At 51.3% G+C, this 24604-nt stretch overlaps 2 protein-coding genes across 2 annotated transcripts; one reads left to right on the top strand and one right to left on the bottom strand.

The window, feature by feature from the left end:
* Nucleotides 1-1580: 1580 nt before the first annotated feature.
* MED9 (mediator complex subunit 9) lies at nt 1581-6710 on the top strand. Its single transcript, XM_024205281.3, has 2 exons — nt 1581-1781; nt 5896-6710. Exons 1-2 carry the CDS (start codon nt 1582-1584, stop codon nt 6110-6112), a joined length of 417 nt encoding a protein of 138 aa, XP_024061049.1. The 5' UTR covers nt 1581; the 3' UTR covers nt 6113-6710.
* A 3689-nt stretch (nt 6711-10399) lies between these two features.
* Nucleotides 10400-12513, bottom strand: RASD1 (ras related dexamethasone induced 1). Its single transcript, XM_024205257.3, has 2 exons — nt 12160-12513; nt 10400-11095 (listed from the first exon to the last, which is right to left on the bottom strand). Exons 1-2 carry the CDS (start codon nt 12443-12445, stop codon nt 10545-10547), a joined length of 837 nt encoding a protein of 278 aa, XP_024061025.1. The 5' UTR covers nt 12446-12513; the 3' UTR covers nt 10400-10544.
* Nucleotides 12514-24604: the final 12091 nt, after the last annotated feature.

The following is a 24604-nucleotide window of genomic DNA, read 5'->3' as shown; positions in this document are numbered from 1 at the left end:
CATCAACCTCTTTTATAACAGCCCTGAACCTATGAGAACCTGTTACCAGGTTCCCCCTCAGCATTCTGTTCTCTAGACTAAACAGGCCCTTTTCTAAAAAAAACAACCACCCCTTTTGTCATCAATCACATTTTCTAAACCTTTTATCATTTCTGCTGCTCGCCTCTGGACTCTCTCCAATTTGTCCACAACTTTCCTTATGTGGCACCCAACACTGGACACAATACTCCAGCTGTGCCAAGCACAGCAGAATGATAACCTCCCCTGTCTTACGCACAACACTCCTGTTAATACACCCCCGCATGATATTTGCCTTTTTCACAACACCATCATGTTGTTGACTCATATTCATTATATAATCCACTATGACCCCCAGATCCTCTTCTGCAGTACCAGAGCCTCCCCTGCTATTCCCCATTTTGTATCAGTGCATTTAATTTTCCCTTGTGGGTTCCTAACTGAACTGTTTATTAACAGCTCTCTGTTCACTGTGTGTGTGATGTGCGGACACACTAGGGTGACCAGACAGCAAGTGTGAAAAACCGGGACGGGGGTGGGGAGGGGGCAATAGGAGCCTATATAAGAAAAAGACCCCAAAATCAGGACTGTCCCTATAAAACCAGGACATCTGGTCACCCTAGGACACACACACACATCAGTCTTCTGCAGCGTTGAACACAACCCACTAACACACAAATCAGGGACTACACACTAGACCCCAAGGTTGATACTACCCCAGCTAGAGGGGCTGGTTAACGCTGCTGCAGAACAAGCTCCCTTTAATGTTTGTGGGAGCCACACAAATAGGGCCGCAAATGAGTGACCTTAAAAACGGATCCCTGTGCAGGGCCAAAAATCCTCCCTCAAGGGAAGGCCTTTTAAAACGACTTAAAATGAACCCCACCCGCGTTGGAGGATGTCTGCACGCAAGCCCCTAGAGCAGGGGTTCTCCAACGGGGGGTCGCGCGGTTATTACATGCGGGGTCGGGAGCGGTCAGCCTCCACCCCAAACCCTGCATTTATAATGGTGTTAAATATATTAAAAAGTGTTTTTAATGCATAAGGCGGGTAGCCCTCGGAGGCTTGCTATGTGAAAGGGGTCACCAGGACAGAAGTTGGAGAACCAGTGAACTAGAGACCTACACATGCCCCCCCCCCCTCCAGAGCTCCTTGGTAAGGGGCCAACATTTCGGGCAGAGAGCTCTGCTAAAGGGCCGGGCCACTGCTCCATACCCCAGCCGCCCCCAAGTCCCTGGGCCTCGCCGCTTGTCTCATGCATGCCTGCAGCAGGGCCACCCCCAGCAAACCCGCTCCTGCACCCCCGGGCTGGAGCCGCCCGGTGCACGGCTGCAGCCCAGCCCCCGGGGCGCTGCCCCTTGCAGCAGAGAGCCCCAGCCGCGGGCATTGCAGCACGGAGCCCCATCGCAGCGGGCCGGGCGAGCCAGCCCCGTGCACACCCCCAGCGCCTCTGACGTGTTGGAGCCGCGGCTGCAATCGGCCTATGTCTGGTTGCAAGGGGCCGGGCCTGGGGGACGCGCATGAGCCGCGACGGGCTGCAGCCGGAGGGGGCCAGGGGGGACCATGGCGACTGGCGGGGCCGGTGTGGGGGTGCGGCCGGTGGAGGAGCCGCCGCCGCCGCCCCCGCTCCAAGCCCCGCAGCCCCCGGAGCAGCAGGGAGAGCAGAAGCCCCAGCTCCAGCCGCCGCCCCAGCCGCCGCCGTCCCAGCAGCAGGGCCAGGAGGATTTCTCCTTCCTGCCCCTGGTCCATGATATCATCAAATGGTAACGTGCCTGTGCTCCCCCCCCCTCGCCCTCCCCCCAGGCGGCGCTGCCCTGGGGTTCCCCCCCCCAGCGCCCCGCTCCGGGGAGAGATCCTGGGGTTCCCCCCCTCCAGCGCCCCGTTCTGCAGAGAGATCACTGGGGATATCCCCTGGGACTGCTCCAGGGATCTCGCTGGGGTTCCCCTTGTCCTTTAGAGATCTGGGAATCTTTTCACCCTCCCAGGAGCAGAGAGATCACTAGGGATCCCCCCCCGTGCTCCCAGAGATCCTGGGGTAGCTCTCCGTATCCCCCATCTCACAAGCAGAGAATTAGGGCATGATCCACTTTGCTTTCCAGAGGGCCAAGATCACTTGGGTTCCGGGGATCCCCTCCATCCTGGGTCCCCTGCTCGCCCCAGACCACCAGCCGCCCTACAGAGGATGGCCAAAGCTCTGCTTGTGGAGCCATTCAGGGCGAAGGCTTAGACTGTCCTCTTCAGCAGGGAAGGGCGTCCTGGGCAGAGATGAGTGTTCCTAGCATGCCGCCTGCTATCTGGAGCCTAGCAGCATGGCATTCTGGGGCCAGGCATCACGGGTGGGTACCATAAGTCACTTGGATCGAGGAAGGGGATGGGAATCCCCTCGCAGGGGTGGTAAAATGTAAGGAAGGGTCCTGCATTGAGGGTGATGGAATTCCGTCTGCAACACCTTCGGTTCTACCTGCTGCTTTGATTTCATGAGGCCGTTTAACTCCAGGCTTGGTTAGTTTGAAGTTATTTTCGTTACCTTTTGATGCATCTTGATCTAGTTGTACCTTTCCGGCACTGACACTGTGGGCCAGAGCCTCCGCTGGGGTAAATCAGAGCAGGTGGCGTGGAGTTTACACCTGCTGACGATCTGGCTCAGAGTTTCTGAGAATGTTCTAGCCCACGAAAGCTTAGGCCCAAATAAATTTGGATCATCTCATGGTAGCGATCGGAATTTTGTCTTTCTGATTCTGGATCAGTGTCTGGACAAGTATATTGGTCCTGAGTAGATCTGGGGCCACCTGTGGAGTTCTAGCCCTGATGTTTTGTTTGTGTGAAGTCAGGGTTGGCGTAACCGCCCTGGGCACTGAAGATTGCCATGTATGCACAAAACAGGGTCAGCACAGAGGGTGGCGGTGCCAACTCCTGCCACGCTGCCCCAACCCTGGTGCCTTAACCCTGTTCTGCAGGGGGCACTTGGAGGTAAAGGGGGGAGAGTCCCAAAGCGCGGGCCTCAGCACGAACATCTACATTGCAGTTAAACAGCCCCTTAGCCCGAGCCCGAGTCAGCCGGCATGGGCCAGCCGTGGGTATCTAATTGCAGTGTAGAGATGCCCGGAGACTTTGCAGCCTGACAGGCAGGCCCAGGGAAAGCAGGACACACTGGGGAATGAACACAGGAGGGGGAATAACTGAAGTGATCATTTTGAACTCACAGGCTGGTGGGTGTCGTGAGAGGGGGGGACTTTCAGGAAGGATCTCGGTGGTGGCCATAGGCTGTGCATGTCTTCAATGAGAAGGTTTGTCTGCTGGAAACTGGGCTGAGACTCACCCAACCCATTTCACATAGGTCTCCGAACAGCCATCCGCCAATGACCTTGCGACCAAGAGATGAAAGGTGCCACGTATCCCATTGCCCATCCCTGGGCTATCCACTCTCCTCTGATCACCATCCACTCTCCAGTCCCTATGTCCATCCCAGCATGATTTTAGCAGCCAGCCTCTCTCTAACTGCTAGCATTAGAGTGATGCTTCACTCAACTGGCAGCTGGGGAGCTGAGCTTTCCTGGTCTAGGGAGTATTCGTTCATATGGCAGGTGGCAAATGTCTCATCCTGTCAAACGATCGCTTAGCACGAAGTCGGGGCTTGAACATAAGGTAGCGTGTCTCGGCTCTCCAGTGTCATTGGGGATGTGTGTTGTAAGCTAACAGACATTCAAGGACACACCCCCTTGCCTATTGTTTCAGTCCCTGGAATTTCTGCCAGCTCTTTGCCCTCCGTCTAAAAAGCTCCACCGCTCTCGGGGCTTGATCCAAATGTCATTGAGTTAGTGGGAGTCTTTCCACAGACTGCGGAGCAGGCCCTCGCCGACGCGTAGGGCCTTACTTCTAAACTCTCGTAGTGGTGTGAATCAGGAGGGATCCCGCTGAAGTTCGAGTTACACCAGCGGGAGAGCGAGGAGGCCAGTCGAGGATTAGATGAACTTGATTCTCCCCGAAAGGGCCTACCCGCCGTCATTCAATTCTACCTGGGTGCTCGTGACTGATCGTGATTTCGATGCCCGCTCGCTGACAGCTCATTCACAGCATCCAGCTGCAGTTTTACGTACAAAGAGCGTGATGAATATTTTGCTGGTAAAATGTCCTACCTGAGTACGCTTGGAAAGAATTCATATTCAAACCAATGGGCAGCATCTGCTTCAACGTTTCCCTTTGGGCTGTGTCATTATTCCCCAAATGACTGAGTCCCCCTCTGCCCCTGCAGTGCCCACCTGGTTTTATTTTTAGAGCTATTGAGCAGGCTTCTGGTTTTCAAAGGCCTTTACAACCCCACTCTACCCATTAGCAAGTGTTTTCCAAAGCAGGGAAGCAACTTCTTGCCTGTTCCTCTGAGCCAGGTGAGACTTTGCTAAGTGTTAACAATGGCCTCGCAGATACTAATGAGCTGCGCTGGTGTGAAGTGAAGCAGCTCTTTTTAAAAATGGAGCATGCTGAGGAAGCAGCTGTGTTTAAAATAGGGCACCGTCTCTCCTTTCTGGGTGCATTGCTGTCCCCTCAGCGAGAGCGAGAGTCCGTTTGAGTCTGTGGAGCGTGGTTTTCTCTGGCGTTCCTTATTTTTGAGTTCAAGGAACTTGTTTGTAGCTTGGATGGCAGAATGCATCTGATTCCTGTCAGCTACCAGTGAGGCTGTTGTTTATTAATGATTTGTATTACAGGCCCCAAACCAAAATCGGATCCCCACTGTGCTAAGCGCTGTACGTACATGTAGTAAGAGCCACTCCCTGCCCTGAAGAGTGCACAGTCTAAGTAGAGGAGACAGGCAAAATGAGGGAGGGGAAACTGAGGTATAGTAGGGGGTGACTTGCCCAAGGTCCCCTGAGTCCTTATCCGCTGGACAGTGCTGCCTCAAAACAGATCTGATCCTATGCTACGCAGGGCTGGAATAACAGGATGCTGGAGGCAGAGCTGGACATAGGGAGCCATGGAGCCGTGTTGCAGGTCGAGGCGGAGGCGTGTTGGGGCTGCGGGTCAGGAGTGAGGGGCATTAGCAGAGCTGCGTTGGGGGACGTGCACCCGCAGCTTCCCTCTGGCGCCTGTCGGCTCTCGGTCCCTCCTCCTCCCCCCAGCCCCTCTCCTGCTCATTAAAGTCGAAACCATTTTATCACGTCTGGAAAGTGCAACAGGAGGCAACACCTGTGAGCCTGAGTCACAGAAGCTGGGGGAGACCATCTAGGCCTGAAGCCCTTCAGCATCGCTGCTCGGCTGCCAGGACAGCTGGGGGCGCTGGTTCTATCTCACCCTCTGGGCTAGGCAGAGAGAAAAGCTCGGGGGCGAGGGTGGGTATGGCCAGAGGACAGTGTGCATCATATTATGGTGACACACCCTGGCTGGTCAACGAATGTCGTTGAGAGGTTCCAGAAGGGATCCCATGCAGCCTTTCTAGCCAGAGGAACGTGATGGTGATATGGGACTTCTTTAAAGGGAGAGGGATGGGGGCTTAACAGCGGGGAAAGTTGCCCGGATTTGTGGTAAACGTTAGAGCCTCAAGCCGTCTGCCCCTGACCCGTGTGACTATCCCGTGGGTGTGTGCGTTCAACAAGACACCATGAGCCAGAGCCGTCATGTGGCTGTAGGGTAACGTCACTGAACAGAGGCTGCCCAGAATATCGGCAGTCGTGTCAGAGTTGGGCATATGTAGCTAACCGCCCGTGGCTGCGCCCCTCTTCTCGGGGTGGATGTATGGACGTGGGCGGGCGCTGTAGGGCGAACTCATCCCTGACGGCTTCGGGTGGGTGGCTGCAGAGGAGTCTATGTAGGGATGGACGTAGCCCCGTGAGTCCGTCTGATGCAAGGTGTGAACTGTCGTATCTGCTCTCTGCCTCCCTGCAGCATGGACAAGGACAGCCAGGATGTCCACCAGGTGCTGAACGAACTCAAGACCAAATTCCAGGAGATGAGAAAGATGATCAGCGCCATGCCCGGCATCGGCGTGAGCCCCGAGCAGCAGCAACAGCAGCTGCGCGGCCTGAGGGAGCAAGTCAGGACCAAGAATGAACTGCTGCAGAAATACAAGAGCCTTTGCATGTTTGAAATCCCCAAGGAGTAGGAGGGAAGGGACGGGACGGGACTCTGTTGTATGGAACTGAGACCCCAGGGGAAAGCAAGACATCTCCTCCCCTTCTTTTCTGTCTTCTTCCTACAAGGTTGCTGCTGTGTGGATCACAGCCATGTGACATTAACCCGGGAGAACATTGTGTACCTGACGTATGATGATTGCAGCGGTACGTTTGCTTTGATCTGCTGGGGGACTGCGTGTATTTATATATATATCTCTGTTCTGGAGTGCGTCTTTTTTTTTTTTTTTAATGCAAGCGCGCAGGAAGGATTACGCTTCCCCCTCGCTATGAGGAGTAAATAATCTGGTGGTGACATTACTGCCTGCAGCCAGAAAGAGGGGGCATTTTCTTCCCTTTTGTGGAAATTGGCACCAGGCAAAGTGGTGGGGGGACTGAAAGGAGCAGAATGAAGCTCCCTGTCCTGCTCCCAGGAGGCAGCAGATGCGGTTCCCCCTGCGTCGGTTGCAGAGCGTGTTGTCTGGAGAGACGGGATTGGTTACAACTGCTTTTGTATTTATCACCTTTATTTTTTTTGCATAAGTGATGTTTGTACCTGAGATGATCTGAGTAAAGATTTGAAAACCCTGAGTGGCACTTGCGTCTGTACTGAGCCTGCGAGGACGGCACAGGGATATTCTGAAAGCACGGGAGACCGCGGAGCTGGCCTGGGTGCTTTATCCTTCCATTGCTTTTCTAAAAGCAGGGCTGGGGCCAAATAGCCGAGTAGAGTTAGGCTGGGAATTTTAAAAGGAGTGGTCAGTGCTCAGCTCTGAGTGAATGTCACAGGGATTTAGGTACCTCGATTCCCAACTCACATAGGCAGTGTCACTCCTGGTTGCCCTGGGGTCAGTCTGCCTAACCCTGTTGACTGTAGTGGTTATTTCACTTTCCGCCAGCGGGGCCGAGAGCAGAATCTCTCGAGGCCAGCTGCATGCCCCAGAGTACTTTAATCAAGGGCAGAATCCACTGCCTGCCTACATGGGCCTCTTCCTGCGTTTGGGACACTTGTCCACTACTGTGTTAACCCCCCCTCAGCTGTGGATGGAGATGAAGTGCTTTGTGCAGATCCAGTGAAGGACCCAGGCAAGTATCTAGTAAACAGCCCCATGGAGATGGGAAGGGAGATTGGCCCCATAGCCAACTAGCAGCAACTGGGCCATTCAAGTCAGTGGAGCTGCACCAGGGAAGAATTTAGCCCATAGATAGGCTGGTGACTCTGGATTAAGGCCTCTAACCTTTCATTTCTTCAGACCTGGGTGCAACTCAGGTTTAAGAGCACCACCCTGCCATGGGAGTGAGGTTTGCAGGATCCAGGCCTAGGTCACCAGTATAAAAACAGTTGTGGGTTCACCTCCTTCACCCCATGGACACTGCGGCCACCACACACTACAGCATAACAGCTGGTCTCTGCTCAAGGGATGCCTGGGACTTGACCAGGACTGAGATGTATTGGCTGGGCAGGGGGAAGTTTGTCTAATGCCTGCCGATACTAGCAGGAGTGCTAGCCAGGCCTGCTTTGCCTTCGCTTTCACAAGAAGCAAATTCACCCCCCAATATTTCAACTGTATAAACTAGAGGCAGGAGGAGAAGTAGACTTGACGGGGAAGAGTGCAGCAAGATTGGGGATATGGGCGGTGGTGGATTGGGCCATGGGCTGCTCCATCAATGTAGCGAGGTGGCGCGAGCCCGTTCTGCACCTTAGTTGTACCCACTTAAAATAGAGTTGGATGGGTCTGATTCATCCCTGATGTAAACACATTGGCTTCAGTGCACTGGACCTGGAGATGAGAATCCGTCCCAGTGGGTTTCCATGGAAGTAACTGAGGGCACCTCCAGTTACAACTCATGAAAATGGCTGAACATTGGATCATGTTCAAATAGAGCAAGGGGCAGTTTGCTGAGTTCTAGCTCAGAATTTCCTGCTGCCTGCCTGCCCCTTCCATGGGAAATGGAGGTAAACACGGTTATCATAGGCGATCTCGGTAAGTAGCACTGTATCTCACTGGCTAATAAAAGTATTATGTGTACAGTTTCAAGCATGTGTGCCCAGGGTTGGCTGGGTCCCAGCCTTGTGAAGTGCTCTTATAAATTATGATGAAATACTGTGCCAGTCACTAGAATGCAGGTTATTTGCATATAACACAAGGACACAGAGAAGCCGGTAGAGTCCCCAGAAGGGAGATAAAGCTCATTCCTATAAAGAGCAACAACGAGATCTGTTTTGAAATTGCTTTCCCTTTGCCAGCCAGAACGAAAGTGTTTCTGGTAAGGTCAGGGACACCATGCTGGGATAGTCCAAATTACCAGCAGCTTGCTTATTATATGCCACTCTGCAACTCATTTAAAATAGTGCTAAACTCATTTCTTTGGGAAGATGCAAATGTGGCCTGGGATAAACCTTCCTTGTTTCCGTGAAACAGAACTCAAAAATACGCAATAGAAGATGAACACGGGCAGTGCATTTCTGCCAGCCATTGTCTAAGATCAGTAAATTTGGCATCTATTTCAGATGGTGAAATAATCCATTTCGTTTTCAATATACATTCCAGTGAACTGTGCACATACTGAAGAGATGGAAGAATCAAGTACAAGTCCAGAGAAATGTGGAGTTGCAGGTGAAAGTGACCCCTTCAATTTAAAATCCAGTCACCTTTTTTTTTTTTTTTTATTAAAGCTGTTTCAGGTGCTACATCAGTCTCCCTGCCTATTTTTATGGTTTCATAAGCACATTTTCCTTATCTTTAAATTAAAAATATATTTCTGGCCCCTATTGCTGGGGTAGGGGGCAAGGGAAATAACAGGGAAAACTGACTAGTGAAACAAGGAGACTGGCTAAACACAAAAGGCCTAATTTTTCAGAGGATCTGAGCGATTGAGATCAGTGGGAGCTAGTGGTATTCAGCAGCCCTGAAAAAACAGTCCTAATGTGTTTTCAAAATCACCAAGTAAACCAAACTAGAAAAAAAAATGAGAATTTATTCCTTCCCCATTGTCTTTCAGTTCTGGCAATCTTGGAACAGTAGTTCTTTCAAATGCAAAGATGGGGGTTTTTTTAAGTGGAATGTTTCCTTCAGGTGTGTTGCAAAGGAAAAAAGGTCTCTCTGATTTAAGTGCAAATTAGTATTTGTAAAAAGCCTTTTATGGTTGAATTGCAGATGTTTCAAGTGTGAAAAACTGGCTAAGAGATTATTAGTTTTATTACTGTAGTGCCTGGTCCTAGGAGCGATTTTAAGTGATTATGAAGTTGTGTCATGTCTCATTTTACACACATTTCCTATGACAAATGCCCGGCTAGTATTTATGATCACATGCACTTATAGGCTAGGATCTGAAATCCTTCACTTTCCCATCTGCCCTCTAGATGTCACTGTATGGTTCAATGCAAGGTACAGTCATTAGAAAAAGTTTTAGCCCAATCAGTGATCTGTTTCGGCAGGACAGTTCGTTTCACCCCTCCCCCTAATTACTTTGTTGTGCTGAAATAAATCTTGTCAAGCCCTTTCAGTAAGGGGAACCTTTGGTCTGGGGATGAAGGGAAGTATGTAGAGGAAAGGTTTTGATTTGAACAGTTGCTCAGCTTCAGTATAGATGTTCCATACCACATAGGGTGAGGCTTTGAGAATGCTGAGAAACACGGAGAGGAACCAAAGACAAACCCAGCACAGATTAATTTAAAAAACGGTTTTATTTTTGTAGAAAAAATAGTAAACATAAAACATGGAGCGTAGAAAACACTTGGATAAGATTTTGTTCATGTCCAGGACACACACTACCCTACATAAAGTGCCTATTAAAAAAAAAAAAAATGCGCTTTTTTCTCTCCAAATCAGACAAGACAAATGTAAACAAAAGTCAGTTTTTGACACCCACCCACACCCCCATCTCTGCTTCTGTAAGAGGGGCCAGTGGAGAGGATTGCAACAGCCGGAAGTGTCCTCCGGCAGCTCTCCTGGCTCAGAGAAATGCCCACGCACATGCACACACAAAGCCCCTTTCCAGAGCTCAGTGTTGGCTGGTTTCTCAAGTCCAAACCATATCTCCCCCCCAAGTCTCTTCTGTAAGGCAGTGCACTGGCCCATGCTGGCGAAGGTGGGGAGGTGTCTTAGAGTCAATGTCTTTCCACTCCCAGGCGCCTCATCTGTGCTCACAAAGTCCTCAGTCTCTCACCCTTGGGGGGGGAGGGTGTCCCCAGCAGCAGCCCCCCCCATTGCACCCCAAAAGTGGGTGCAGAGGGCAGCAGATGCAAATCATCCCCTTGGGCAGGAGGTGGGAGCTAACCTGCCCCCGGGGCAGATGCCACCCTGGCTGGGGCACATACCACCCCTGGGCAGCCAGAGTTTATGGTAAAACAAGCTTCCCCCCCCCCCCCATGTATCTCCCTCCCTTTTGGGGGAGGTAGGGGAGCGGGGCGGCAGGAGGCTCCTAGCTGATCACACAGCGCTCCTTGTCCTTGGCTTGCCCGCCGCCGATGGCCTTCTCCCGGATGTACATGAGGTCACTGTGCACGCTGGGCCGGCGGGCAAAGGGGGCCACGATGCCGTAGGCTTCCCCGCCGCTGCCCTCGGCCCCTTCCTTCAACAGCTTCTTGCCCTTGAGCGCCTTCTTGTGCAGCATGTCACAGTACTGCACCGAGACCTTGCGGTGCAGGTCCGGGCTCATCTCGCTGGGCAGCTTCGCCATGGCAAAGAGTGCTTGGAACATCTGGTCCAGGCTGCTGTTTTTCTTGGCGGAGATCTCGAAGTAAGCACATTTCTGAGGGTCTGCCCCGACCAGCTGCTCAACCTCCCGGGGCTCGACCTCCCGGTAGAAGTCTCGGTCGCCCTTGTTGCCACAGATGACCAGGGGCACCTCCATGTTCTCCTTGGTCTTGTTCTTCAGGCACGACTTGGTCTCCAGGATCTGCTGCTTCAGCCGCTGCACCTCCTCGAAGGAGTCCCGGTTATCCAAGCTGAACACCAGGATGAAGACATCTCCTGTAGGAGAGAGGGGGCACAGAGAGAGGGCACGTTAGGACCTGGTCCTGAATGGAGGCAGAGCCCTGTCCCCAATCAGCTCACCAACCTCAGCACTGCCCTAAGGGCTGTCCATAAACTACCGCACTGCAGTATGTAAAATTGTGTGTTTGTTTCAGGGCTGGGGGGGGGGGGGGGGGGCTTCTTCAAAAACAAAATCACCAAAATATGCCTTAGGTAATTTATGGACAGCCCCTAATTAACCCTGCCACTAACCAGCAGCAGTGCTCTGCATTTCCCTATTTGCTCCCACGTTTGCCTAGGGAAATAAAGTTTGCAAACTCCCTGCACCAGGCTGTTTGCTGAGCTTGCATGCAAATTCCAGCTTGGGTGGAGGGGCTTGGCTCGACTGGGAGGGGGCAGCTGGGGAGAGAAGCAGCCATGTGAGCTCCAGGCTTTGCTTTTAGCTTTACATTGCAAGGCATGCCATGTGTGAGCAGCCCACACACCCCATCCAAACCACCTGGGACACATAGGTGCTGGAAGTAGGGGGGCTGCCGCACTCCCCGGCTTGTAATGGTTTCCATCCTATACAGGGTTTACAGTTTGGTTCAATGGCTCTCAGCATCCCCGCTATCGAAATTGTTCCAGCCCCCCTGCATGGGTGTTGGGTAAACACACCCGCCCGGCCCTTGCTTCCTTCGCTTTCCTAGTGTAACCCACACAGCTTCTGGGTGTGGTGCTCTGTCCCATCTAGTGGCATCAAGACCACTTAGAGAGAGAGATTAATAAGTCTGCTCTCCAGTCTTAGCTAACAGCCCTCTGGCTTTTAGCTCATGCACGAAACTCCAGCAATCCCAGGTTCGATCCCCCCAGTGCCTATCAGTGGCACATGCAAACTGTGGGGCAGTGGGAGAAGTGGCCGAGAGAGAGCTGTGCCCGACTGACTGTCCCCTGACCCTGGCACAAGGAGCATTCCCAGCCGTGACTGTCCCCGGCTCCCTTCCCTACCCAGAGGGACGCCGCAGCCCCCAGCCCCCGGGATGGCTGGGGGACCCGCCTCGCAAGCCCCGGCCCCCCCGTACCTGTCAGGATGGAGAGGCGCCGCATGGCGGGGAAGGGGTGGTTGCCCGACGTGTCCAGGATGTCCAGCTGATAGACCTCGCCGCGGATGCTGTAGAACTTGCGGTGGAAGTCCTCGATGGTGGGCGTGTATTGCTCCTCGAAGCGGCCCGTCAGGAAGCGGGAGACGATGGCCGTCTTGCCCACCTTGGAGGAGCCCAGCACCACCATGCGATAGCAGTTCTTGGCCGGGATGCTCAGCTCGGACTCGCTCTGGCACAGCTTCTTGATCATGGCGGCGGGTCTCATGGAAGGAGGCGGCGGGGGTCTGGGGAACGGCTGGCCACTGGGCGCCCCGTCTCCTGCGCAGGCTGCGAGTCCGGTCTGAGCGGCCCCAGCCGCCGCTGGCTTTATATAGAGCTGCCCGCGCCCGCCCCTCGGCAGCGTCACAGCCCGGGGAGGCTGCCGCTTGCAGCCGGCTGGCCGGGCCCTCCGGGGGCGCGGCTTGGGGCACGACCGCTTGGCTCTGCCTGCGCTGGGGCGGGGTGGCGGGGGGAACCATCCTGCGGCATTGCTGGAGCCCGATCCCCGGGGCATGCAGAGCCCCCCACCCCTGGATGAGACGGGGCTCGTGCAATCTCCCTGGGCAATTTGCAATGACCCCCGCTCCCCACTTCCAGATGGATTCGGTGCCACCTCCCTCTTGGAGACATGGTCCCCGGCTCCCCGCTCCGCCAGAACCGACCCAGCTCCGGGCTGGTTTCAGGGCTCCCGGGCGGTTCCGGGATCTGCTCCCGGGCAGAAGTGGAGCCGGGGGAGGGGAACAATCGATGGCTATTGTCTGTCAATTATACATACAAATATGCCGGATAAGGCTTTGTGAGCCCCACAGACGGGGGGACAGGGGATATTTGCGGTTAAAGACATTGAAAAGGGGCCGTCGATTGAGCGGGACACGTTGGATTGTTGTTGACACACGCACCATTTCTGGTGTCTCTTTCAGCCCCTTGTCACTTACACCGAAGAGTCACTTATTTAGCTGCCTCGATTTCCCCCCCTCTAATGTAGGTACCAAAGTTAGCCTCCCAATCCCACCACCCAAAGCCCGTTTAGTTCCCTTTCTCCGGCGGGTCCTATCTATTCCGATGATTGCCTCCCCCCCCCCGATTTTCTCGTTTCAGTTTAGCCCCATGTTTCTATCCAGGCTGCGGGTGGCTGGGGAACTGGGCTCCCTTGTGGGTTCATTTCCTGTGTATTTCCCTCTCTCGATGGAAACAGTCTGCAGAGAAGAGGACTCATAAAACATGGAACAGGTTTTTGCGGGTCAGCTCCCACTATCCATTACACTTTCCCGTCCTCCTGATGCTGCTGGTTGGAAGCTTTTGTGATGCATTATTGAAGTCTGGCTCTTTGTATTGCCCGGGGCTTCTCACAGCCTAAAAGCCACTCACCTTGGGCGAGCAGTGGCAAAGCAGGTCCAGTAATCGTCAGCAAGCATTAACAAACCAGAAGGGTCCACTCCACTGGCTCATTACGCCGTATGCGCTGTTATTTATGTGCTGCTGCAGCAGGGCTGTTATTCTTCCCATTTAAAAAATTAGCAAAGAAAAAACGGATGCCTCGAAACACAGGGGAAAACGAATCACTGAAAAGAGAAGAGATGCCGAGATCAGAAAGTGGCCAAATTGAAGTGCCGTGTAATGCGGAGTGTCTCCGCTAGAGGGCAGCAGAGGGTGCGGTTTGCTGGTCCCTTTTCCTGGGCGCAACGTTAGGTTTTATTAAGGGTGCACAGGTCAAAAAGCACCGGAGTAAACAGATGTTAGGTGAGCAGATGGAACCCCACAAACTCAGTCACCCACGCAGATGACTGTAGAGCATCAGTTGCATCAGTTGCCAAAAGACAGAGTTAGCAGGAAATGAAAAAGTGCTTGAAACAAAATTGCTTTGGGCCAGGATGGAACCACAAGCAGTGAGCCACATTCATGGCCAGGTGAAAGTGTGGGGAGACATTAGGGTGTCAAAGGGAGCGGGGAACGCCAGCAGAACAGAGCTCTTGACTAATCTGAAGATGGCAATTTGCAGTCAGGGCTTTTATGGCAGTTTTCCAACCCATTGGCATGGCCATATGGCCCTGGGCTCCATTGCTCCATTGGCAGGGCTTATGTAGACCTTGAGTTAGTGAGCTACTTATGCAAGTGTATACGCATCAAGCACATGAGCAGGAGCAGTGCCACTGAAGTCAGTTGCTTCAATAGAACTACCCATGTGATTAAAGTTCTCCAGTTAATCATACTGCTCACAGTACTGCCACCCAAGATCAGGGCCCAGAGTGCTAGGTGCTGTACAAACACAGCAATCAATAGTTCTGCCTAGAAAGAGTTTATAATCTAAACAGACAAGACAGAGGAGAAAGGGATAGAACCTACTTGCTTGCTTAAGTACCCCATCGATTCAGGAGCCCCATGGGGACATATTACCCTGGTTGAACTGGTGCATTATGGCTGTTTTGTCGCTATGATGCAGGCCAGGATCACCATAGCTGGGGCACGGAAATGAGATGGCTTGGATTAAAATCCCAAGCAGCTTTGATTGTAGAGCAGACCCTGTATTGGAAGGGTTTATTTTCAGATGTGGCTGGAGAGAAATCCCCCCACCCCAAATATCTGACCTTGTAAGATTTAAGATGATGGACGTTTCACAAGAACAGTGCGTGAAAATCTGATACCATTGAACCTAATCCGCATTGGCCGTAAATCTGGACTCTAGCCGAATCCTAATCCAGAAGCGATTGTAAACACTGGCCATCCCTACGGCTATAAAATGCTGCTGCCTCTGGGGGGGGAATGCAGCAGCTATTTAAACAGCACACAGAAACCCAGGTGTTGGGAAACATCATAGCCAGTTGAAGCTGCAAGAGGGATTTTAGGCAGAGAACGTATAATTCCCAAATTGGGAATGTTCCTGATCTATAAATGAGAGCGCCAGGTGGTTTATTAGGTCCTAAAGCACAAGTTGATCAATCCCCGAAATAACAAAGATCACTTAATAGAAGTGGTTGACTGAAAACAACAAGGGAGTTAGGAATTGCCTGTTCCTTGGGGATAGACAAATCGAACATCTCAATCAGAATTTATCACTAACCACACGCTTAATAATCACGCCCGGGGGAGTAAAAATAGCTTGTTCAAAGCCTCCTCTCAAATTAGCTCTTCTCAGTACGTGGAAAATCCATTTGCTCCCTTTGTGAGGCTCCTCGGTGATAGGAAAGGCAGCGTGTTCTTCATCCAGACACTGCTCCATGCCACCGACACATGCTGAACGGCAAAACCAGGCGCCCGGAAATTGGGACGATGGCTGAAGGTGCAGCTAGGATCAGGAATGGACTTGAGTTTTCCATTCGGGTGCAAGCTGCAAGCAGGATGTGACCAAATTGGAGAGAGTCCAGAGGAGAGCAACAAAAATGATAAGAGGTTTAGACAACATGACCTACGAGGAAAGAATTGGGCATGTTTAGTCTAGAGACGAGAAGGCTGATGATAACAGTCTTCAAAGATGTTTATAAAGAGGACAGCGATCAATTGTTTTCTGTATCGGCTGAAGACAGAGCAAAAGTGATGGGCTTAATCTGCAGCAAGGGAGATTTAGGTGAGCTATTAGGAAAAATGTTCTAACTCTAAGGCTAGTTAAGATCTGGAACAGGTGACCTAGGGAGGTTGTGGCATCCACATCGCTGGAAGGTTTTACGAACAGGTTAGTTAGACAAACACCTCTCAGGGATGGTCTCACTATATTTAACCAACAGAGAGTCCTGTGGCACCTTTAAGACTAACAGATGTATTGGAGCATTTAACCCTGTCTCAGTTCAGGGGGGTGGACTAGATGACCTCTTGAGGCCCTCCATGAGTCAACAGCTAGTTGAGAAGCCCTGTCCTATGACTGAAATGGCTGAGGACACCTAGGTAACTTCTGCTAACCATGCCCAGGTGGGACTATTCAGGGCCAGGGAGCTCTCAATGCAGGGCCATCAGACCCACTGACCTTTCCGGTCAGACAAACCGCAACTGTGTTGTTTTTCAGGGTACGGTGCCAGGCTCATCTGTTTTCCAGCGACCTGTTTTCTCATCCACGGTTGGCTGCACACACCCCAAGATGCTGGAGCAGCCATTCTCGCAGGGCCCAAGTCAGCAGAAAGTGCAGGCGTAGAGATGATTTTGTGAGATTTCTACCCTGCGGGATCAAAAGCTGGTGGGAGTTCATGAGGCTTAAACAGTGTTCAAAGCAGCATTCGATCATGGGGGCGTGAGGGCGGCGGGAGCTTGCTGAATCCCTACAAACACACACGTCAGGTGAACATATGTTGAACCGTTCAGCGAGCATGTGGCCCAGCCATTGGGTTTACCAAGGTTCGTGATTGTCTTTGGATCTAAGACACACAGCCCCTTGCTGGCAGCAGTTAACACTGATCAGCATAACATGGCTGTTATTACCTGGCTCTCCAGTTTGGATCCTGCAGCGCGGGGAGGATGGTATTGCGTCTTTTGCACATTTTACAGATGGGTGGATGGGGGAACAAATGGGCTTATGCAATTTGCCTAAGATCATACATGGGAGCCAATGACAGGACCCATACAGAACTTCCAGTCCCCCTTTGGTCTAACCAGCAAATCAAATTCCCGCAAGCCGGGAATGGAATCCTGGTTCCCAGTCTCATGGCACTTCCTCCCAGAGCTGGGAACAGAACCCTGGAGTCCGGATTTCCAGTCCCTTGCTGTAGCCTCTAGAGACAACCCCAAATGGGAGGGACTTCATTCCTGATGTCTCCCCACTGGGGTTGTGGTGCTGACTCACCACGGCTCTCTAAAAGGCGCTCCTTTCATCAGAGCATGCAGTTACGAGGAGCGCATTGATTCTATTATCCCCCCTCACTTAGCTTAATAAAGAGCCCCAAATGCATTGTGTGTCATAGGTTTTTTCATCTCTCTTGATTAAGGGCCTTCTGTTATGCTCCGTCCGAAGCGCTGTAATAACATCTCTCCCTGCTGGAACAGAGGGGGCTTGGAAAGCAATTGGTAAATATTACTCTGGGCTTTTTCTCACCAATCTTTTGACGTCAGCCTGGAGCCAGTTATGAGCTATGGCTCCCCAGAGCCCTCTTAACAGGAGAGCTTTCTCTTTCTTCCTTCTGCTCTCGTCCCCAGGGCCGCTGCTGCTGTCACTTGCTTTCCAGAAACGTTCCCAACTTTCTGCACCTCCGTCCTTTCTCTGGGCGGGGGCAGGAGGTGACGACAGGGCTGTACGTCTCCTTGGCAGGGGGGGGCGAGTGAATGCCTCAGGGCAGGGCCTGTCTTTTGGGTCTGCCTTTGTGGAGCGCCTGGCCCAATGGGGGGTCTGTGATTGAGGCCCCACCCAATACTGCAATATGGATACTAAATAATAATAATGAATAACACAAAGGTCAAAATTCGGTGTTCGGCTACATGCAATTCCTACTGGCTTCCCATACATGAGGACCGGATTTAGCCTGAAGTCAGCGCTGCAGGACTGACCCATGGCTAGAAGAATGAGAGAGCTTTAAGGTGAAGAGGAGAGATGCTGGTTAGGGAAAGGGGGGGCCCAACAGTGGTGCTACAGCTACATCCATTGGGGGAAAGCATCTGATTAACTCAAGATGCAACAGCCATTGGTTCTATTAATTCCATATATTATTAGCCTGCCTCATTTTATTAAATCACCTCTAAGACTTTTCCACAGCTGTATGTACTTTGCAGCATATAATTTCTCCCAGCTGGGATGCAATACAGAACCCTAAGTATTTTATTAGTGGATTGGGGGGGGATTTGCCCATTTCTCTGGCAGTGATTTTGTGTGTGTCTCGATTTCTTCCAGTACTTGGGATTTGATACAGAACCACCTTGAAAGCCTGAGATTTCCCTAATTTCTTGAGTCATCAAAGCAGGGAAATCACTAATCATCTTGAAAACAGGTCTTGATCCAATGCAAATTGAAGACAATGAGACTCTTTCAATGGGTTTTGGATCAGACTCATGGCATGACATTGGCTCCAGACAGACTGCATTTATTACCAAGATATTGTCATTTTGCTGGGATTTTTTGGGGGGGAGGGGAGGGTACAGGGCCACTGCAAATAAGAACAGAAAAGAGGTTGGTTCTCCGCATGGCGCGTTCAAGACAAGGTGTCTCAAATTGGGCACTGGTTCTGACTGGCTGAGGGAACAGTGCTGCTGATTCTCATGAGACATGGTCTGTTTCTTACAGCTCCAGCCACTCAAGTCATGTGAAACTATGAGACTCTCAGCTTTCATTTAAAAAAAAAAAGTTTCTAGTCCTGAGGGTTAGGGATAAAATCTTAAAAACAAGACCCTAGTGTAGCCTAAAGGTGCAAAAACCAGAAAGTAAATAAAACAACCCACATTAAAAAAAAAAAAATCTCATGATTTTTAAGACAATCTCTTGATTTTTGAATGTTTGGGGTTGGCAGTACTGAGACAGTGACTTCAAGGGTGGCCCCTCTAACACAGAAGTGGCTAGGGGTGGGGTTGAGACAGTCTGAGTGGAACCCAGCTGTGGGGAACAGGCTTTACACAGCCACAGAGAGGCACCCTGGAATTGGGGAACTACACTCCAGAACTCTGTTTAGCTGGAGTAAATAGAGCGACTTGTGTCTCAGCTCGGCTGCTGCCTTTTGCTGCATCACACAATAATGTTCCAGGTGGATGGGAGCTGTGCAGATACTGCGTGCCATTCACCCACGTGTGGAAAGTTCTATTTTGAGGGGTTAAGCATTGGCTAGGCTCTTCATTGGCAACTCGTTGCAGAGCTGTTCCAGCTGCTGCTTAACATTCCAGCCATGTGTACACGGACTGATTTCCTGACGTCTCCTCCAAACTCTTCCCTACTGCAACTCCTGCCTTTCCCCCCAGGTTCCATGCCGTCTGGGTCCATTGTATTTCCTCCCAGCAAAGAATTAGCCCACTCCAGAAACTCAAACCCATCTTGGACTGCTCAGAAGTGGAAATGCTGTTTTCTTTCTAGGCCCTTCCTCTACTGACTGTGGGGCCCTTTGCTCTTTGGTGTGTGACAGTGAAGGATAGTGATAGTCCCTTCTTTGATGCAAGGAGCTACATTATGATATAATCGAAGAGCCTGGAAGAACACAAGGCTAGGCAAGGAAGATGTGGAAGTACTTTGGAAGATACCATGGATGGAGATGGATGCACACTCTACAAAGAAGCTTCAGAGTGATATCAAAAGCAGAAGTGCACTGTGTAGGCAAAACAGTGCCAGTCTACACTAGCACAGTCACAGTATTGTAGAGATAAGTTGTCTGCTAGAAAGAGGGCATTAGACATGCAGCATCCCTTCCAATAGCCTTCCAAGGCAATTCATATCTTCTTCCATAAAACTCCCTTCCACCACCTCCGATAAGTTCCTATTACATTTTGAATTCCCCGTCACAATTTCCTGGATAGGCCTTTTGCAAGCTGAGCATTTTGCCAGCAATCCACAGCGTGCACAAAGCATCTGCAAGTTCGGCAGCCCATGGAGGTCATCCTCTGCCTGATTGCACATGGAGGCAAGACCTTGCACCTCATTTGGGCTGTTCTTCTAGCACCCTGTGCTTTGGTGATTCCAATCTGGCCACCCTACTTTTAGTGAGTACTGCAGGTTCCAACCACCTTCCATTGGAGTCAATTCAAGTCTTGCTATTAATTTGTTGAAGGCTGGCTCTGGACTCTTCAAGGACTGCAAAAAAACCCACCCCAAATCTGCAGCAGTGAGTCTCAGAGCCTGGGGCTACAGACTCGGGTTCATGTTACAGTGTTAAACCTAGCGGTGGAGAGGTTCTTTCTCAGGCCGGAGACTGGGCTCTGAGACCCCCCCACCTCCCCAGGTTTCAGAGCCTGAGCGCCAACTGGAGCAGAAACATCTACACTGCCATCGCATGAACCCCAGTCTGTAGACCCAGGCTCTGCCATGGGTCTTTTTTTGCAGCGTGGATATACCCCGAGTGTTGGAAGACAGACACCTTGCACCCCCACAGCAGACAAGTGCTAGCTTCCTGCATTGCTTATGCTACATTTGCAGGGTGTGTTGTTTCTTGTCAGTTCCCTGCTGGATGCTCTCTTCAGCTCTCCCTGCTGTGTCAGTGATCAGACTGTGCAATGGCATATCTGCCTTGGGAGCTCACATGCTTCTAGTGCAGACCTGGGTGTCTGGGAAACAGCAGATCATCCACGGAGCATATGAGTTGCAAACTGACAGCTGCACCCAGCCAGGCATGCCTTATTTCTTGTCTGAATTGGCAATTTGTTGTCTTGTGGCTTTCCAAGCTGGCAGTTTTAAGAGGCTATTGGCACTGAACTGAAGATTGCCACTGATTTATTCCGACTTACTCAGGCTTCGGTACAAGCAGCATGAGTTGCAAATCAGGCTGCCCGGGAAACACAGGTTCAAACCCCAGCAGGGATGGCTGATCCTTCTGAGGCAGACAAAATGAGTTCTGTGTAGTTTACAGGGTGCAGATCCTTAAGAACCAGGGTCCTCTCTGCTTTGTGTGAGCATTACAGAACCCCTGGCCCATATTTGTAAGAGTATGGGGTCTGCCCCAGAACATTTTTCCTCTACCCATCTGCTGTGCTCTGCATCTGCTGGCCATAATCCTCCACCCCAGAGGTGGCTGCATTTCAATGATGATGGATGTATAGTTTGTAAAGCACTTTAGGCAAGGGCACAGGAAACTTTGTAGAAGTGTGTGTGTGTGGGGGGGCAAAGCTAAAGTGCCTCCTCCCTCTCCATGGCTGGCTGCTCTGGCAGTGAGCCAACTGCCCTCTCTTCTGGCACCATGGCAGCCCCTGGTGGGTGAAAGGTGTAATTGCAGCACCTCCCCAGCATAATCAATTATTCTGGGGGGCGGGGGGGAATCTGCAGGGGACATGAATTCTGTGCTTATGTTTCTTTTGTTAAAAAGTGGGGGGGGCATGGCCCCCTGGTCCCTTTTCCCGGTTCCAGCACTGGTGGCATTGGGGTAAAAGGCACTAAAGTATTATAAGTTAGCATTTATATTGTGGTAGTGCCCACAGGCGAATGAGGTCGGGGCCCCATTGTGCAAGGTGGTGTACGTACCTAGAGTAAGAGTAAGAGCTTACAATCTAAACATGTAGACTCTTATTAAATTGCATCCGAAGGGACACACTCCTGGTGGGACTGTCTTTAGGACTCAAATAGGTCTTTTGCCTGGAAGCATGCTGAACTGCTCTCTCTTTTGTTTATTGGTTCCCATCCGGGGAGCGAGGGATAGCGCTGGGTGTGAACAGGAGTGACAGCCCCTGACAATTCAAGGCTCAGAGCACGACCCGAGTGAAATTCAATACACTTTTTTTATCATTAACAAACACATCAAAGGGACTTACCTACTGTATCTAAATGTTGGTGCATAAGGAAGTCACACATGCTGCGATCAATAGCTCAGTGCTTTTAATTTCCATAACTAGGTAGGTAAACTCATGTTTATTAACAAAGCACACAATGCCGGCCGCAGCTTTTGTGGGGCTAAACAGCATTTAACTCAATAGCATCCGCACAAACTTGAAAAATTATTCCGTGACCTTATTAGACTCGGGTGATGTCAGCAGCAAAGGTCGGTTGGGGAAAGACTCCACCTGTTGCCTCGGGTGATCAGATGTTCTGAAATTAGGGGCTTTGTCTTATATGTGCAATTATCCCGCCCTGCCCCACCCCCGGAAAAAAAAGTGTCCCAATTTTTCACACTTGCTACCTGGTCACGCTACCCCCTGGCCAGATGGGATACTGCAGAGGCTGGGAGTTGTGAAGGAGCCAGGGAGATGGGTGAGATCTATCTCTTCTTGCTGCATAAGTCTTAAAAAAAATTGGCCTCAGCAGAGCTTGGTGAATTTTTTTTGGTGAATTTGCCCAAAAATAATTGTTTCAGGGCAGTGAAATTATTCATGAATTTGGGTTAAATGTAGCCAATAGTTTTAGCCATAACCCCCCACCCCCGAAAAAAAACAACAAACAATAAACCTGAAAAAATAAACCTGGAAACACTGAACTGTTTCATTCTGACGTTTTCAAACCAAAACGCTTCACAATTTCACTTAGCAAATGTTGATTCGAATCGACATTTGAAATGTTTTGTTTGACCAATATGAATTTGTTTTTCCATTTTGTTTTGGCAGGAAAAAAATGTGGAAAAAATTTCAGTTTTGGTTCGAAACGAAGCGATTTTCTTTGTCCAGTTTGGCCCCCAAACCGAAAAATCAATTATTTGCTCACTCTAATCATCAGTCCTCCAGAAAACATTGGCAAGTAGGAGAAGCCCTCCTGGGTGCTTAGCACTTGGGTGCGACGGCCTCTGTGTAAGGTGGTGGATTTTTTCTTTGGCCCAGTCATCTTTCTAGCTGGAAAGGGACAGCTGATAACTTAGATCACTGTCTAGCACCCTCCTCCCCAGCCCCCGTTTATCAGCGCTGCCTCCCTACCGTTTGTATGGAGAGGAAACACACGCCCACTTGTCCTGGGTGTAGAGCAACAGGTGACTAAAGAGTTTTTTAGGAGTGCTGGCGAGATTGGCGCAAACAAGACACACGCAGTGTGCCTCACCACCGTTGGTTTGCAAGTGGTGGTGCATGGATGAGGCTGGGATATTGAAGGGACACCAGGTAGTACAGCGCGGGGCAGGAGCTAGTTATGGTAACGTATCTCAGCGTCAAAGAGCTTTAATGTTCAGTATAAGAACGGCCACACTGGGTCAGCCCGGTGGTCCATCTAGCCCAGCATCCTGTCTCTGACAGTGGCCACTGCCAGCGCTTTAGGGGGAGTGTGCAGAACAGGGCAGTTCTGGAGAGATCTGCTCCTATTTCCCCTGTCGGCTGCTGGCAGTCAGAGATTCAGGGTCCCCCCAAGCATGGGTTTGCACCTTTTGGCCATGTTGGCAATAGCTATTGATGGGCCTTTGCCATGAACATATCTAATTCTCTGACTGCCCAAGGCCCTCTTGGAACTGGGACTCCCAAAGGGCGCAGCCCAGCTGCTGGGAGCTCTAGTGTAGACAAGGCCCAGATGCACTTAGCACTTTCCCCACTATGTTACCGTGCCCTAGGAACCTGCTCGTGCACAGCATTGTCACTCATGGCCCTTTCCCATGAAATTGAAGGTGCAGAGACCGGCTCCTCATTTGCAGGAGGGCTCACCAACATGGGCCACATGCTGGTATTAACGCCATAGAGACGCAACAGCACAGCTGTTTGCACGGCACATGGATAGCAGAAGCAATGTACCTTGATTTGTTCTGTCTCCCGTAACCAGAGGCTTTATACCTACCTGGTTATAAGCGATGCACTGAATGAAACCCGTTCACATGAGCCTCACCTAGTTAGACAGCTGGGACAGTGGTTATGCAGGACCGATTGTTTAGAAATAACATTCGCTATTGTGCTGTGGTGATTAGAAGAATGGCTCAGTGTCCGTCTGACAGCGGGGTGGGAGGCATTAACATGTACCAGAGCTGTACCCAGAATTGTCCCTTCTGTTTGCTTTAAAAGCATGGCAGCCTACCTGGGATTAGGGAGAAAATGTCACCTGTAACCAGAGACACCCTGAGCAAAGTACAGCCCTCCCTGAAATCTAGGGCATGGAGAGCAGGGAGCCGGCTGCCAAGTCGCTGCAGGATTCAAGCAGGTTCCTGCGGAAATATCAGCTGCTACCAATGGAACATCTCGGAAACAAAGCCCTTCAAAGGACAGAAGTAGCATACCAGGGCGCATCAACCTCACCACTACGAGACAGTGCCAAGGGCTGCACGGGCCAGGGTCTCAGAAGACTATATTACAGACTTAGACGTGTCACTTGTCTGCCCCACGTCCTTCGCTTTGCCCCCCACTGCCTAGAGATAGCTGAGGAGGTTGGAGCCAGGACAGGAGTTAGGCTTAAGCTCTGGGTTTGAGCGCAGCTTGGTATTAGGGTTTGGGGGTTGAGTTCAAGGTCAAATCAGGGCGAGAGTTTTGGGATCTGAGTTCGGCTCAGGGCTAGAGTTTGGGGTTTGAGTTTAGGCTGAGGCAGGGCCAGGGTTGGGATTTGAAGAATCCAAATCTCACCAGCGGTTCTTGCAAGATTGGTAGCCCCAAAGGATGTATCGATCGCAACCAGAAAACTGGCCCCTACAGCTTGGAACCGCACCATCGGAACGGAGTCTGAGCTCAGAAGGTGGCTTCAAGTTGTTCTTCCCCACTTTCCGAAGCTCAAAGGACTCCGGATTCAAGACACTGGCCTTCACCCAGCTCAGCTGGGCACGTGGCTGCTAGGAGGCCCCATCATTGGGTTGTGCTCATTTTCCACCGGCACAGTTCTAACTTACCAGCACCTTGGCGGACTTTTCTGTGCTGTTGGCTTCAATCATTCCAGCAGCAACCTCTGTTCTTCAAAGCCCGC

Source organism: Terrapene carolina, unplaced genomic scaffold (genome assembly GCF_002925995.2).
Source record: "Terrapene carolina triunguis isolate 2854851 unplaced genomic scaffold, T_m_triunguis-2.0 Scaffold93, whole genome shotgun sequence".
NCBI lineage: Eukaryota > Metazoa > Chordata > Testudines > Emydidae > Terrapene > Terrapene triunguis.
This window is presented reverse-complemented; position numbering and strand designations above follow the sequence as displayed.

What these genes read in the sequence shown, in the direction of transcription:
- MED9 (XM_024205281.3), top strand. Translation starts at nt 1,582, where the DNA reads ATGGCGACTGGCGGGGCCGGTGTGGGGGTGCGGCCGGTGGAGGAGCCG. An exon ending in GTCCATGATATCATCAAATG is followed by an intron (nt 1,782 to 5,895) that starts GTAACGTGCCTG and finishes GCCTCCCTGCAG; the next exon opens with CATGGACAAGGACAGCCAGG.
- RASD1 (XM_024205257.3), bottom strand. Translation starts at nt 12,445, where the DNA reads ATGAGACCCGCCGCCATGATCAAGAAGCTGTGCCAGAGCGAGTCCGAG. An exon ending in GCGCCTCTCCATCCTGACAG is followed by an intron (nt 11,096 to 12,159) that starts GTACGGGGGGGC and finishes TCTCTCCTACAG; the next exon opens with GAGATGTCTTCATCCTGGTG.